The 14,315-nt window shown below is 40.7% G+C and overlaps 1 protein-coding gene across 2 annotated transcripts; it reads right to left on the reverse strand.

Annotated features, from left to right (window-relative positions):
• Window positions 1-53: 53 nt before the first annotated feature.
• cers6 (ceramide synthase 6) lies at window positions 54-14,067 on the reverse strand. 2 transcript variants are annotated; one of them, XM_061841184.1, is made up of 11 exons: window positions 13,296-14,067; window positions 11,727-11,832; window positions 11,495-11,625; window positions 7,094-7,151; window positions 6,741-6,791; window positions 6,537-6,629; window positions 4,150-4,278; window positions 2,640-2,746; window positions 1,546-1,702; window positions 1,388-1,411; window positions 54-1,110 (listed from the first exon to the last, which is right to left on the reverse strand). In XM_061841184.1, exons 1-11 carry the CDS (start codon window positions 13,463-13,465, stop codon window positions 952-954), a joined length of 1,185 nt encoding a protein of 394 aa, XP_061697168.1. In that variant the 5' UTR covers window positions 13,466-14,067; the 3' UTR covers window positions 54-951. The 2 variants fall into 2 exon arrangements, with proteins under 2 accessions (XP_061697168.1, XP_061697169.1); XM_061841185.1 differs by lacking the exon at window positions 1,388-1,411 and having other exon boundaries at window positions 57-1,110; window positions 13,296-14,064.
• Between the last annotated feature and the right edge of the window lie 248 nt (window positions 14,068-14,315).

The following is a 14,315-nucleotide window of genomic DNA, read 5'->3' on the forward strand; positions in this document are numbered from 1 at the left end:
CTGCCATGGCAGCCATTTTTGGACAGTCTCTTCATTATTGTTGAATTATGAACATGAATCTTTATTTGAGGCCTGCAATTCTTTAGATGTTGTCTGGGGTTCGTTTGTTTCTTCTGGATGACTTGTCACTGTGGTCTTGGTGTAATTTTTATGGGCTGGCTATTCCTGGCTTCCCAGGAGTTCCTAATTTTTCCACGTTTTCTCCATTTGAGGATAAGGCTTAGCTGGAATCCAAAAGCTTTTGAAGTGGGTTCATAATCCTTTCCAGACTGATATGTCAATTTCTTTGGATTGTGGCATTTTGTTGCAGATTTTTTCCCCATTAAAATCCACCCACAAATGTTTTCAATGATATTTCATATCATGATCATTTATTGAACAATTCAAACAACTCATGATTGCCTTTTATTAGGCTCATGAGCAAAAATGCGCCACACGACTTAACAAAATGCTTCAACAGGGAATACAGCATCTAGTCATATCTCATGGACACACATAATACTGTTGTTAACATCTCATATACAGCTGAAGTGGACAATGTTTGTCCCCCCTGCCCCACCCAACAAAACAAACAAACAAACAAAAAAAGTTGTTCAAATTCCACATATATCAGCCCACCGTTCATCATTTTGGCAACTCTTTGGGGGTGTAGCATTGAAAGTTAACGTGAAGAAAAAAATAAATAACATAAAAATACACAAACATAGGACAAGCACACCCCCAGTATGCCAGACGACTGCGTATCGACATAGCATGCTTACAGCGGTAAAATCCGATAAAACATATGGGGTGGATTATTTTGGAATGCAAATGCAAATATGCAGATGAGGAGACCAAAAGGAATTCCAACTGAAAACAAAATGTACAGAATTTGATCAGTGATGTTACTGTTGTCTCCACACTCACACACAAGGATGGATGGTGTGTAGCTCCGGTGCTGTGACGACTAAGTCAGTGTTCATCAGGATAGGAGCCTGCTGACAGGTAGCCGTTGGTCCCGTGAGGTTTGTTGGTCCCGTTGGTGGTGCTGTTGTGGTGTTTCTGTTTGGCCGGAGGGCTGTCATCCTCGTCAGAGCTGGACTCAATGTCGCTGCAGTCGTCCTTTGACACCTGCGCAAACAATATTAACGTTTAATTAGCATGTGTGGCTCAGAAATTCGGAGTAATAGCAGAGTAAATACGGATTCTATGCTGCTAGTATGGCCAAAAGTCCATTCACATATTAAGAAGAAATCTAGAACAATGCAATGCAAAGACAGTGAAAATTTTGGGTGTAGTAAGTAAGTAGTAAGCAGGTATACTGTAAAAACCCCATTATAAATGAACACTAAAAAATGCGATATAGTGAGTGTGTATACGATGATCTGCGGATAATATAGCCACTTACATGTAAAGGATTCCATTTTCCCACCTTGTCAGTTGCAGGTTAACAGAGGGAATAGAAAAGGAAAGTCGGAGATGGCTATTGTCAATTTTTGTTGACCCTGCCATGCAAGGACAGGAACAATATGGAGGCTGCGAGGAAACTGTGATTGTGACTTTTACCTTTCCTTTGGAGATGGCCTGGTATGCCGTCTTCACTATGAGGTAGGACCAGTAGGAGTGAAGCAGCTGCAGCAAGATTAGAAGTAGGTTGAAGATCCACCAGGATGGGAAGGGGCCAACAATGTCCCAACTCTCAAAAAGGGTGGTGTTTAAAATCCTACCGAAGGGAGAGCAAAGTGGAGAACACAGTGAACAGCACAGACGTCATTAAAAAGAGTTGATCTACTGCTCGAGTGAAGGTCGTATTGAATGATATCTTTGAACTATTTATTGTAAATGGCCGTCAAAGTCTAGTTGAACACAGGGATGCCATGGCAACTGCTTCACAGTAATGGCAATTTTTACAACCAGCTTGGCGGAGGCTGAAAGGTGAAATGTGTATACATTTGAAGTGAACAATGCAAAGCTCGATGCGTGATGAAACAAACTATTATCGGTTTAAGACAAAAACAAACTAAATGTATGCGGCACATTGCTGGAAGGACATTAGACAAGCGCAGGCTACTGCAACTGGCACGAGTCGGACTATAAATCACGTTTTCTTTGAGAAAAACAAGAAGAACACCCAAATGACAAGTGACATTCACAACTAAATGTCAGGATGCAACAAGGCCCCAAGAAGGAAATACACACCTCTTTGTAATTTGAATGAAGACAAGACAAAGGAATTCTTTCCATTTGTGCTGGCAAATAGACCCTTTTTTTTCTGGTCAAGCGATGGACCGTAATCATTTTCTTTTCATTTATGGAGTTCTTTCACTAAGAGGCTAAAACCACCGTATCCATAGTAACTATTCCTTAGCAACAAAATTCACAGACGTGTCTGATGTCTTGAGAAGTGAAATCTTCAGGGGATTAAAAAAAACAAACTAATGTTTCGATTCAAGCATAAAACCTTATCTTCCCTGCATATCAAGATACAAATGAAGACTTTATTTGCTCTGGTCCTGATAACAATTTACACAAAGCCTTTGTGGTGTCTTGTGATCATCCCACATGAAATGTTTGCTCCACTTTTCCCGAAAGCTCCAGCCAGCCGTGAGCCATCAAGAGCATGCTAACGAGCGTAAGCCTCACAGGAAAGTGACACTTACCACACTGGGTAAACTGCCAGCCTGGAACTTATGAAGAGGATTGCAAACATGGCAAACAGGAGGTTGCACAATATCTGACATTTGGCATAATTAGCCATCTTGGCGGCCTAGGGAAAAACACAAGACTGATTAAATGAATTTCTTCGGATCTTATGGGGGGCAGAACTATAAATGCTTATCTTGTGCAATACTAGTTAAACCTACTATACCGCTTACCATTTCATACACAGTGCTGCCTTGAGATATGAGTGACCCAACTTTCCAAGATTAAAACAGAAAAAAACTATTGGCCAATGTTTTGTTTTGATTTCTAAACAAAATCTTGAGATTGGACATTGTATAGTGGCAGAACTCAACACAGCTCACTCACTTCACGAGTAGCAGTTCTGCCGATTAGTGAACAAGTCTTCAAAAAACGAAATTAACGTGGGGTGGTTTGACCTTAAATGGGCAATTCATGCAAGAAAATCAAACCTCCAACATGGCGGAGTTGAAACGATTCTGCAAAGAAGAGTGGAACAAAAAAGACTCATCAGCAATTATCGCAAACGCTTGATTTCAGTTATTGCTGGGTGGCACAATCTGTTATTATGTTCAGGGGGCAATTACATTTTCACAGACGGTCAGAAAGGTTTGGATTTTATTTTGGGGCCTCAATAAATTGAATTGTCATTTGAAAACTGCAATTTGTATTTCCATGGGTTGTCTCTGAGTGATATTAAAATTGGTTTGATGATTTGATTTGTGTGAGATAGTTATGCAAAAAAATATATATATGAAAGGGGCAAATACTTTTTCAAGGCTCCTTAATGTGCTAGTTTTCTTCTAACAAAAACATTTAGCATTGTTTTAAAATCTATTTTTGTGCTGAGACTGAAATAGATCATTGCCATTTCCCTTAATTTCATTTGTGTCAAATAATTTGAGATGGTGTTTTGACTTACCAGGTCACAGAAAGAATTGAACTCATATCTCAAGGCACCAAGGTAAGTGCAGTTTGTTCTAGGATAGTGTTAGTGTGCCTCTTTAGTCTAGCTATTCATCAATTTTCTATAGCCCTTGCCCTTGTTAGGATGACAGATTAACTTGGTCTATCCCAGGTGTCTTTGGGCGAGGGGTGGGGTACACCCTCGACTGTTTGCCAGTCAGTCACAGCACACGTACTGTACGTCTTCCGTGAAAATGACATGCTTGGTCGGGAGCAAACAGGAGGGCCACAGCTGAGATTCGAACCCAGGACCTCAAACCGTGAGGTAGACGGCTAACCAGTGCGGCACTGTACCGCCCGTAATTCGTCAAAGAAAACATTGTGTAGGACTGTTAAAGGTCTGCAAGGATGTTTTTGAGTATTATTATTTATTAAATATGCAGATCAATACTGCATTCATTTAATTCTAATCTATGGTGTTACAAGCAGCTTGCATTGCAGCGCAACGAGCCACCAGATTTAGAAGCTGCGGTACAAAAAAAAAAAAAAATCACATCATGTCACGTTCCCATCCATACTTGCCTCTATCAGGACATCAGCCGCATCATGGAGGCACATAACCAGAGTTCCAACTCTCGCCATGTTGTTCACGTAGGAGAAGGTGATGAGGGAGATGGTTGCGACGTGGTGAAGGAACATAATCAGGAAATCCTATACATACAGGTTCCAACAATGTCAGCATAAACATCACCCCATCTCCTGGCCACAACTACTATGCGCTTAAAACCACGCCATTTATTGATATCTTATAATCACATTCCATTTTCCAAGTTGCTTATCCTCACAAGGGTCGCGGGACTGCTAGAGCCTATCCGTGCTAATTTCAGGCGAAAGGCATGACAACACCCTGAATATATTGTGGTTATTTTGAGAACCAACAGTTTTTTTTGATCAGACTTGGAGAACATTACACAGTACAGCCTTGGTTCTCGAATGCCCCTGTTCTCGAACAAATTGGTTTTCGGATGAAAATTTTGACATTTTTTTGCTTGTTTTCAAACGAAAATTGGTACTCGAACACCCCTAACAAAACCTGGAAATTACATAATGCGTGCGGCCAGACCAGCTGACCCACGGCACGCTTTGTTGTGAATTCCCACGTCGTTGAAAAAACCCGGAAATATAACGCGTGCGGCCCGACCAGCGGGACCCACCCACGACGCGCTTTGTTATTGTGAATTCGAACGAACCCCCGAAAACGACCCGGAAATAACATAACGCGCGCGGTGCAACCAGCTGACCCACCCACAACCCGACTCTGATATTTAGCACAATTGTACTTCCGTTTTTCCAATGTGACTGTGCCTGAGTGCACTGAGGCATTCTTAGATTAATTTTGTGTATAAGACCTTAAGAACTTTGACCTCAACCCCACAAAATAGATTGAAGATGAACTATGACAGTTATGTGAAAACTCGTGATCTCACAAATGTTGTTTGGGATCAGTGCTATCCAATGTCAACAAACTAAATTGAAACCTCTGAGAAGTGTTATGAAACTGCATTATGACACCGAGGTTATAGAAATGAATGAGTGAAACTAATTAAGTTAGATACATTGGGTAAGCCTGTGCTGTTAAAAATGGACTGTTGTTATGTTTCGATGTCAAAGAAACAAAAATGTGCTGATTAATTTCAACCTATTATCTTCCTTGCTAGATTTGTGTAATTTTACTTTTCCTCTTCTAAGAGAATGACTTCATTGCGAGTTAACATTTGTATGGACAACTGGTTGATGCAAAATTATGAACTCCAGGTCCCGCTTTGTAAAGGTTCAAAACGGTGATCAGCAAGAAAGCCGAAATTGATCAAATCTTAGCAACAGAAATGTTAGCATTCAGAGCAACCAGAAGGAAGACGAGAAGGATGAAGAAGACACGGAATGAAGGCAAGGTGAGAGAAGTGCAGGGATAACATACTGGAATTGGCAGGGGATGCAGAGGACCTCCTCAGTGTAGTGCTGTGCATGAAAAAACTGAAAGGAGAAACAAAAAACAGACAACATGCCGAGAGTCAACACAGAAATGACAGAGTGAGGGCGTACACGCTGGGGCATCACATGTGTTGTGGTCGGGGGCGACAGAGTTGGTGGGGCGAATGGACTGGAGAGAGGAATCAAATCATGGCTGAAAGGCATGCAAGTAACATCATGCATGGACCAAATATGGAAGTGGCTGTGTTTATGATTTAAAAAAAAAAGGACATAAAAAATGGCAGAAAATGCGTTGACAATGTTTGATGCCCATGTTGAATACTCATTTCTCTGAAATTTGGGTAATTAGTATGGTTCGGTGAAGATCATATATATAATGAGATTTGGTTATTTTCTGTGAAATACCATAGGCAGGCTAACACACTGCATCAGTCTTGTAGCATTACAAGCCTTAAAGGCCCCGTAAAGTGTTAGCTCAGTAATTTGTTCCTAAAGTAACTAAATATGTTTGAAAATGAGTAGACTTAATACCGATTTGATTAACCTGATCGGATCGACCGATAATTGGCATTTTTTTCTGATCGGCTTTGATGTCATAATTCAATAATCCGATCAATGACAGGGAGCAGCACAATGTCCATTCAACTGAAACAAAATAAAGTGGTAAAAACTGTTAAAACAACAACAACAAAAAAAACAGTTACGGATCCCTACTCCAAGTTTGAATGTGTCTACATGGCATTCCAAATATTTTGTTCCGCGTAATATTATTCTCATTTTAATTAAACTTGGAAGATTTCCTTCGAATTACTACACATTTAAATTGTTGCCACAATTTGAATGGCATTTGTTTTCAAATAAACACACATTACAATAACAACGGGGTAATTGGACAATTTTTACTTGTTTAGCAAAAAAAGCATTGAACCAAGCAGATAACCTTAAACAGTCGAACCCATGCAGTAATGTGCTTTTACCTTCCTCTTGATGTCAGTGAATTGGGAAAAGAGCAAGGACAAGTAGAAAGACAGCTCCAGTATATAATAATAATGGATGTCCACAGTCAGTGCCTGCAGAAGGGAAAACACGAAGAAAGGCACAAGGTCAAACAGATTTGAGATGAAACATCTTCAAATTGACCATTAGGTGTTGTAAAATTGATTTTATTCTTTCAAACTTACCTGGTAAGGGTAGTTGTACCAACATTCTTTAGTGTTCCTCAGCCAAGGCGTCTGTAGACAAAGTAGACTATTATTGATTTACTGTACCAGCTGTATATGGCGATCAAGGTACAATTCAAAATGTAACTGTAAAAATAATTCTCATCCATTCATCTTCTATTCCATTGTTTTCCTTCTGGTTTAACAGGATGTGTGTGAAGTGTAAGTTCAAATACAGTACTGTAATTCCTCATATACAGTAATTGCTGAGGAGGATGGGGTGGGGGGTTCAATTTACTCAGCTACAGAGAGTACTCGTAGGGAAAAGTGTTTATTACACCAAAAGCCCTTTTATTTTTGGTTTGCCTTCTTACCTTTTTAAGGAAACGCACTCCATAGGTGAAAATGTAGAGATAAAATGTAAATCTCCACCTGAAAGAATTGTAAACACACAACAACAACAAAAAAATAGAATTAAAAAACAAGTTCGATGAGATTTTCTTTTCCACGGAAAAAGAGCAGATGCATTTCCTCTGAAGCCAAAATATCTCCTGAAGCAAATATAAAAACTGTTTCCAACAGTTTCACATAATTGGGCAGCTAAATAAAGCAAGCAAAAACAAACAGCTCTCAGTATCATGTTGCAACTATGACAACTATATTAATAGTTAAATTACTACCTCTCAAATGTGGTGCAGGGGATTTTTTTAAAACCACCCTTGTACCCCACAAAATATGCATATTGTTCTAAGGGTGATCCAATTACAGTATATATATGGTATTTTCCCTGGCAGTGGCTGGTAAAAAAAAAAAAAAAACAAAAAAAGCCAGAAATGAAAAGACATCCAAATTGCACAGTGTCTGACATCCCAGAGGCAAGGTTGAATCACACAGCTTGCGCTCTCCAGTATGCAGAAACTAACATTGCTAACCGTGCATTGCCTGCAGAAACCTTAGCGATGCGCAGGGATACGCAAAAATGATTAGATCTGGGTTTCTTGGCTGAGAACAACAAACTACTTCAGCAAACTATTTTATAAGCGCTGCTCAGTGAAAATAAAATGTCTAATAATTTTGATAAATGGCAGAGAAGAGTGTTGTTAAGTCGTATAAATGCGCCTCATTTGCTACTCTGTCACTCTTTCAACTTTAATGAAGCCGTTCAGCGAGCTGTTTGGCCATGTTGTACGTATATCATATCAGCCTAAAGCCTGAATTAAACTGACAAGCTTTCTCTGTAACCAAAACTGTGATGAAAATAAATTTGACACCCCATCAGATTGTACCTCTTCTGTTGATATCGCTTCCTGAAATTCAGTTGTTACTTAAGGTGAAATTGAGGGGCTGCGAGCTTTGGCTGCACTCCTGCACTTTAATTGGCCTCTGCCTCAATCAATGTGTGAATGAGTCGCTCCGTGCACCACTGAGCTTGATAAAGTACTTTACCAGATTTGATGAACTGTGGCACGTGGAGGCGATGCACACACGTTGACCTGGATTACGGAACGTTGTAAAGAAAATTAATTGGGCAAGTCTACCTGGCACAGAGTCAAGATTGTTGCATGGCAACCGCTTTGTCAAGCCTGCCATCAGGCCCCCTTTTTCGAGTGCTGCTGAATGGCTGTTATATGTGTGCAATCACAGTGACTCACTCACTTTCCCACAAATAGACTTTGTTTTGTTCTGATGTCAGACATCAGATCTTTTTTTTCGCTGACTTCATTTTTACATGAGTGGGTGAGGTTAGACAGTGGGATGTAAGGCCTCCTGCTACATCATTAAGTACACTTTCACACTCTAATGAGCTTCAAATAAAAAGCTGCATCTAAGAATCTGCCTTTAAAAGGATAATGACGCTCACTTATGGGTGACGTTGTCAGATTAGAAAGTTCATTACATCAGTTTGTAAATCATCAATGAAAGACATGGCCATCTTTGAACAAAAGGAATGAAGAAATCGTGTTGGATTAGTCCAGTGGACCTCTTTCATGAGAAACCAATTAACAACAATAAGTGTTTCTTTTCATGTAGTTATATCTGTTTTCCTCCTTTTGTTTCCCTAATTCAATCACGTTCAAGGTTAGTACAAGATCAGGCAACAAAAAGGGCTTCGTGCCCTGCAGGAAAACCAGGTTGTACCTTTCATGGTACTCAAAACGCTTCAACGCTGTTTATTCTGTCCTCGTTCACCTACTGATGACGCAGCATCAGGAGCAACTGGGGTTGCTCAGGAGCACTTAGACACAGTCACAGGGGCTAAGCCTAGAAACCACAACCTTCAGGTTGGGAGACGACCACACTCCCACTGAAGCCATGCCGCCGTGAAAAATGTTGACAAAAACAAATAAGAAGGCTTTACTACAGTATTACTATGAATCTGGTTTTGTTGCTGTTTTTATGAGTTACATTGTGGGACTGGATGATACTCACTCTACCGTTAACCAGAAAAGTGGATTAAACTTACAATTCCATTGAATGTCGATGCTGGAACCAAGGATTTTTTTTGGTGAACATTGCAAAGCATTTCTCTTCATTTTCTCGTGAATAATGTATGAACGTGGTTTTCTATAAAGGTGGATCCTTTGACCTTGGGTGAGGATCTGCACTCTGTTCAGATCATTTCTTTCTGATCATGTCATTGTAGCGGGTGAAAATGAAGCAGCGCGGGCATGGAGGAAGACGCCCCGAGAAAAACATGACGGTAAAGAGGATAAAAAAGCATGCTTTTTCTTTTCAGGTTTTACCAAGGAAACATGATAAAAGGATGGATGTTGTCATCAAACTCAATGCCAACAGCTTCTCATTTACTCTCACCACTGAATGTTTTTGTCAAAAATGAAATGCAAACCTTGTCAATTCCCGTAAAAGGCTTTCTATTCATTTGGGTGGGACTAACCTCGCATACATTTACACTTTACGCGATGCAGCAACAAAAGCTCGAGTTCATCACAGTCGGATAATGAAGAGATCCTGATGACCGAGACACAAAGAACGCTATCAGTCTGGAGCAGCTCTGCACGTGGGCCTAATTACACCAGAGGGACGTGAGCCAAAAGCCGACTTATTAATTACATTGTAAAGTACAGCCAGTTTTGCTTTGTGAGGAATACATTTTTTGGATGAAAATCAGCTGCGTTAAAAAGAGCACAAGTCCTGCGTCAGTAAGATAGCAAATTGAAGGTTGTAGAAGGTAGACCAGCAGTGTGGATCAGGAAAGGAAGCTTTAGAGTGAAAAGAAGCCTCGGGCTGTGTCAGATCTGAATGCGTCACGTTTGGTCCAACGGTGTCAGACGTGACTCCCCTGACAGCCTCATTTGTTAGCCCTTAATATCACAACTCTAAGTACACAGTAGCCGATCGCCCTGATGGCAAAGCGCCCCTGTGCAGATTAGCTGCTTCTCTGTTACAGTCAACGTGGATTTGTTGCTTTAGAACAGTATCAAGACTTAAGGCATTACGCAGCTTATAGTACTTAGCAAACCTGTCAAGCCAACCCCGAGTCACCCAATAGAACTATTTGTTACTCTTTCTTATAATACAATGACAAATTAGGGATGAAAAATAAGTTAATGATTGTAAGCGGTAATTAAGTATTTGGTGTGACTCCCCCGCATGCTTATGGTACACTTCACAGAATGCAGTGAAAAGCATCATGAAACTGTTCAGAGACTACGTTAACACACAGTCAATGCTAGAATTAAAGGTGCCAGCTCACTCACAACCCCCCACAGGATGAGCGGAAACAGATGAATGAATCAAAAGCTAGTCATAAAGGCCTATAGCACACTGCATGTAGAAATACTTTTCTAAGAAAAGCAGTCGCTGAAAAAAAAAAAATGTTAACACACTCATACAAATATGCCTCTTCAGGGCAGAGCTGTGAGCCGCATGGATGACATCAGAGAAACCTGCTGAGATGTTAATAAGTGTTTTGATTTTTGCGCAAATCCTAGATAGATAGATATATTCTTCTTACCCTTTGTAAAAAAAAAAAAAAAAAAGCTGTTGTCCTCCAACTGTCTACTTAAGACACTTTATAAAGACATGAAATGGATTTCAACATGAAAAAAAAAATGAAAGTATAAAATAAAACAGTACACTTTTTGTAGTGTTAGATGTATTATCATTGAGAGGCGGGGCCTGGTCGGGTGATGTGTAACGTAACCAAATCTGGATTTGCGTTCCTGGGTGTGGGCTGTGACCAACAGCAGGTCCAGCAAAAGTGCGCCGATTTTGTTTTGTGTCTTACTGTTCCCCCCGCATTCAATAAACACCTGACAAGTGAATCAGCGACTCTGGCTCTCCTTTCCTATATGCGAGGGCATAACAGTAAGTAATTATACCGTTAAAACCAGTATGTGTGATTAAAAATCTCCAATATAGCCAGCGGTGCATAGGATGAACCGCTTCTAGTCTTATAAGATCCATACCAGCGGTACTTTAGGACTAGCGGGGAAGAATGAGGGTAGCAGCACCAAGTGAAACGTCCTTCTTTGTTGACTAATAATGCAAAGACAACAACTTTCTGCTAACAAACTGGATTCATCATAGAAGTTGTTTGATACACACCAACAACATTACGCGAGTGTCGCTGTACGACACTAACCTCATTGTATATGGCTAAATGGACGCCACAAGTATGCAGAAATATTTTGCCAAAAATAAGACGAGGAGAAGGTTTATACTCAGATACAATAAAACAAGTGAAATAGAAACAGTGTCTTCCTATTTTAACTCAGTTGTGATTTAAATGTTGGACTGAAATGTTGGCTCACATGCTTTCGCAGAACCGGGTGAGGGTGCTGGGTTTCTCTTGATTTCGTCTTTGTCGGAACCAGCGCTGGATGGTTCGGACATCCCAGTCCAGCTGCTTGGACAATCCTTCCAGCCTCTTTTCATCTGGGTGCTGGTTAGACAAAAAGAGACGTGAGACCCTTGAGACAGAGCTTAGATCTTTTTTTTTTTTTAAGCACAGTATTCAAAATAATGAGATTGCATAAGCTCCACCTTGGTAATGGCGGTGAAAACCTTCTCCAAGATAGCATTGGGTTGGGCTTTCTGTGGCCCGTTGGCTTGTATCTTCAGGCCCACAGCACAAGGCTTTGCAAAGAACCTGAAAAGGAAAATAAGGAGATTAGGCATCAGGAAGTCTTTGGTGATTCAACAGTAGAAGAAGTTATTTAAATTCCTGCTGCCATTCATTGTTTTATGTGAACTTGTCAGTATTTAATCAAAAATTACATAAAAAAGAAACCCCATTCGAAAATATAAGAGGACTAACACCAAATCAACTACGTAAAAAAGTGAATTCATTAATATGGAATTAATTGGCTTTTATTTCAGAGGTGCAACAAATGTATTAATAGAAAACTAATAAATGATCAAATTAATAGAGATCTATTTTTGAAAATCAATTAATCATTTATATCTGGTTTAACTTTGGGCGAGATTCAGAATACACGCTGGATTGGGTTGGCAGCAATTGCTGGGAACACAGCAGCGCTGTTGGCTCACACCAATAGAGGTTCAATGAACGTAATACTGTATGTATTTTTTGGGGAATGTAGGTCGAACCCAGAGTATCCAGAGCTAAGTTACATAGGCTAGAAGAAGAAGAATAGAAAGAATCCAAATCTCCAAAGTATAAGGCAGATGTGCCATTGTGCTGCCCTACAAAGCATAAACAATGACAAGAAGGAGGGTTGAACTAATTTTTGTCACGGGTAACATTGCAAGAGGGTCTTTAAGACTGTAGAACCACACAAATTTGTAATTCTTTCATCATATCATGAGCTCTACACAACAAATTGATATAGAACTACTCTTGAGTTTTTTTTTTAAGCGAAGATGCAGTGCAATTTTGGTACAGATTTTACCAAGAAACATGAAGGAGACATGATTTGATTTTACAGCCTCTATAAATGGATATGATGGGCCACTGGCATACAGTTTGATACCTGTGATGTAAGGTCAATAAACAACCCATCAGTTAAGCAAAAAATGTATCTATGTGTCTACTAATATGAATTTTAGATGATAAGTGTCATGGACGAATTGCTTCTTGGATTTAAACCATGTACCACAACAGAGCTGATACAGTGTTTACCAGCTGGCTTGGTTCTTTACATTTGACCATAACTGGTGTTGTCATTTTGCAAAAGGTAAATAAAAATTATGCTTTAGAGGCAGCATATTTGCATGGCCATCACCGCTCTGTCATATTACCAACCGCACAAAATAAATAAATAAGAGAGCAGAGATAAGAGCATGAGAGGTTGCAGCGTGCACGCATTCATACTGGAGCTCGTAGTGAACATTGGGGGCAAGGGGGGGGGGGTACATTTTAAAGCAGAGTACACAGCAAGTTGATGATGGGACAACTACTTGGAGCTCCAATGCGGCGCTGCAGGCCTGCACGAGGGATGAAGCACACCGGTGCGAGAGGAAAGTGGGGAGGGGGCGGGGGGTAAGCACCAGTCAAGGGTGCCATTGTTGAAAGTGGAAGAAGCAGCACAATGCACATGCAGCAGGAGCAAAAAAAAAAAACATTAAAAGCACACACACACATGGACTCACCTTTCGAAGAGCAACCGCACCATGAAGATGCAGAAGGCCAAAGGGCACGCCAGATAGAGGTCCTCGGCTTGCGGGAACGTCGCCTCGTCCGTGTTCTTCAAGTCAGCCCACGTTACGTTGTGCGGGAGCCAGAAGCGCTCGTTCCAGAACCACGCCAGGATACCGGCCATCTCTCCACGCCAACCGACAGGCACACACCAGGGTTCCGATGGACGTTGACGACGAGATCGAGTCCTCGCTCGGTGGCTGCTGCGGCTAACGGTGGCGATGACGGGTTGCCAGACTGGCTGAATGACTGGCTGCTACTGAATCGGCGGCCGCCCGTGTCCGCCGAGCTCCTCCAGTGTGGTGAAGTGGACCAGTCCTCTCCTCGCAGGCGATTGGTGCGTTCAGATGTCACACAACAAACCAGGACGTGCGCGCTCACTTGTTTTTGTCCCTCGACTCATCCACACGGTGAACCAATGGACCGGTTTATTGCAGGTCTTCATACCTTACAACTCAATACCACTAACTGTGAATAAAGAGATGTACCTGTGTATTTTTTAATATTTCTGCTTACTGTGAAACTTAGTACACTTGAGATATGGAGTAAATCTTATATTTTCGCCATTATTTTCACCGCACTATGAAGGTTGGTACACAGAGACACCTATCGACAGATTTATGTATTACAACTGACTATGACGTGATAACCTTTGTTTTCTGTGACGATAAAAGTTATGCGCTGTAGTCATATATTTTTGTTTCACTAAACTGCGGCACAGGTCTCGAACTGTAAGTTATTGCTTGAGGAATGTTGAGGTTAAAAACGTTGAAAAAGTAAAGTACTAAAAAATATTTATTCGGGCTGAACACCGAGAAGCTGTTGCCCATGTTTTACCCAACTCATGTAGCTAAAGTCATACATCTATTTTTATTTGTAAAAAAATACATCATGTACAGACCTAATTATTCGTTTCCATACTGAAAAAAATAAATATACATAAAATACTTGAATCGTCATTCTTGATCTCGATT

The sequence above is a fragment of the Syngnathoides biaculeatus genome, chromosome 14, assembly GCF_019802595.1.
Source record: "Syngnathoides biaculeatus isolate LvHL_M chromosome 14, ASM1980259v1, whole genome shotgun sequence".
Lineage (NCBI taxonomy): Eukaryota > Metazoa > Chordata > Actinopteri > Syngnathiformes > Syngnathidae > Syngnathoides > Syngnathoides biaculeatus.

Bases quoted from the DNA above. Each gene is read 5' to 3' on its own strand.
- cers6 (XM_061841184.1), bottom strand. From the start codon at position 13,465: ATGGCCGGTATCCTGGCGTGGTTCTGGAACGAGCGCTTCTGGCTCCCG. The intron at 11,833-13,295 runs GTGAGTCCATGT...TTTCCTTTTCAG, and splicing joins GTGCGGTTGCTCTTCGAAAG to GTTCTTTGCAAAGCCTTGTG. The intron at 1,111-1,387 runs GTAAGTGGCTAT...TTGTTTGCGCAG, and splicing joins GAAAATGGAATCCTTTACAT to GTGTCAAAGGACGACTGCAG.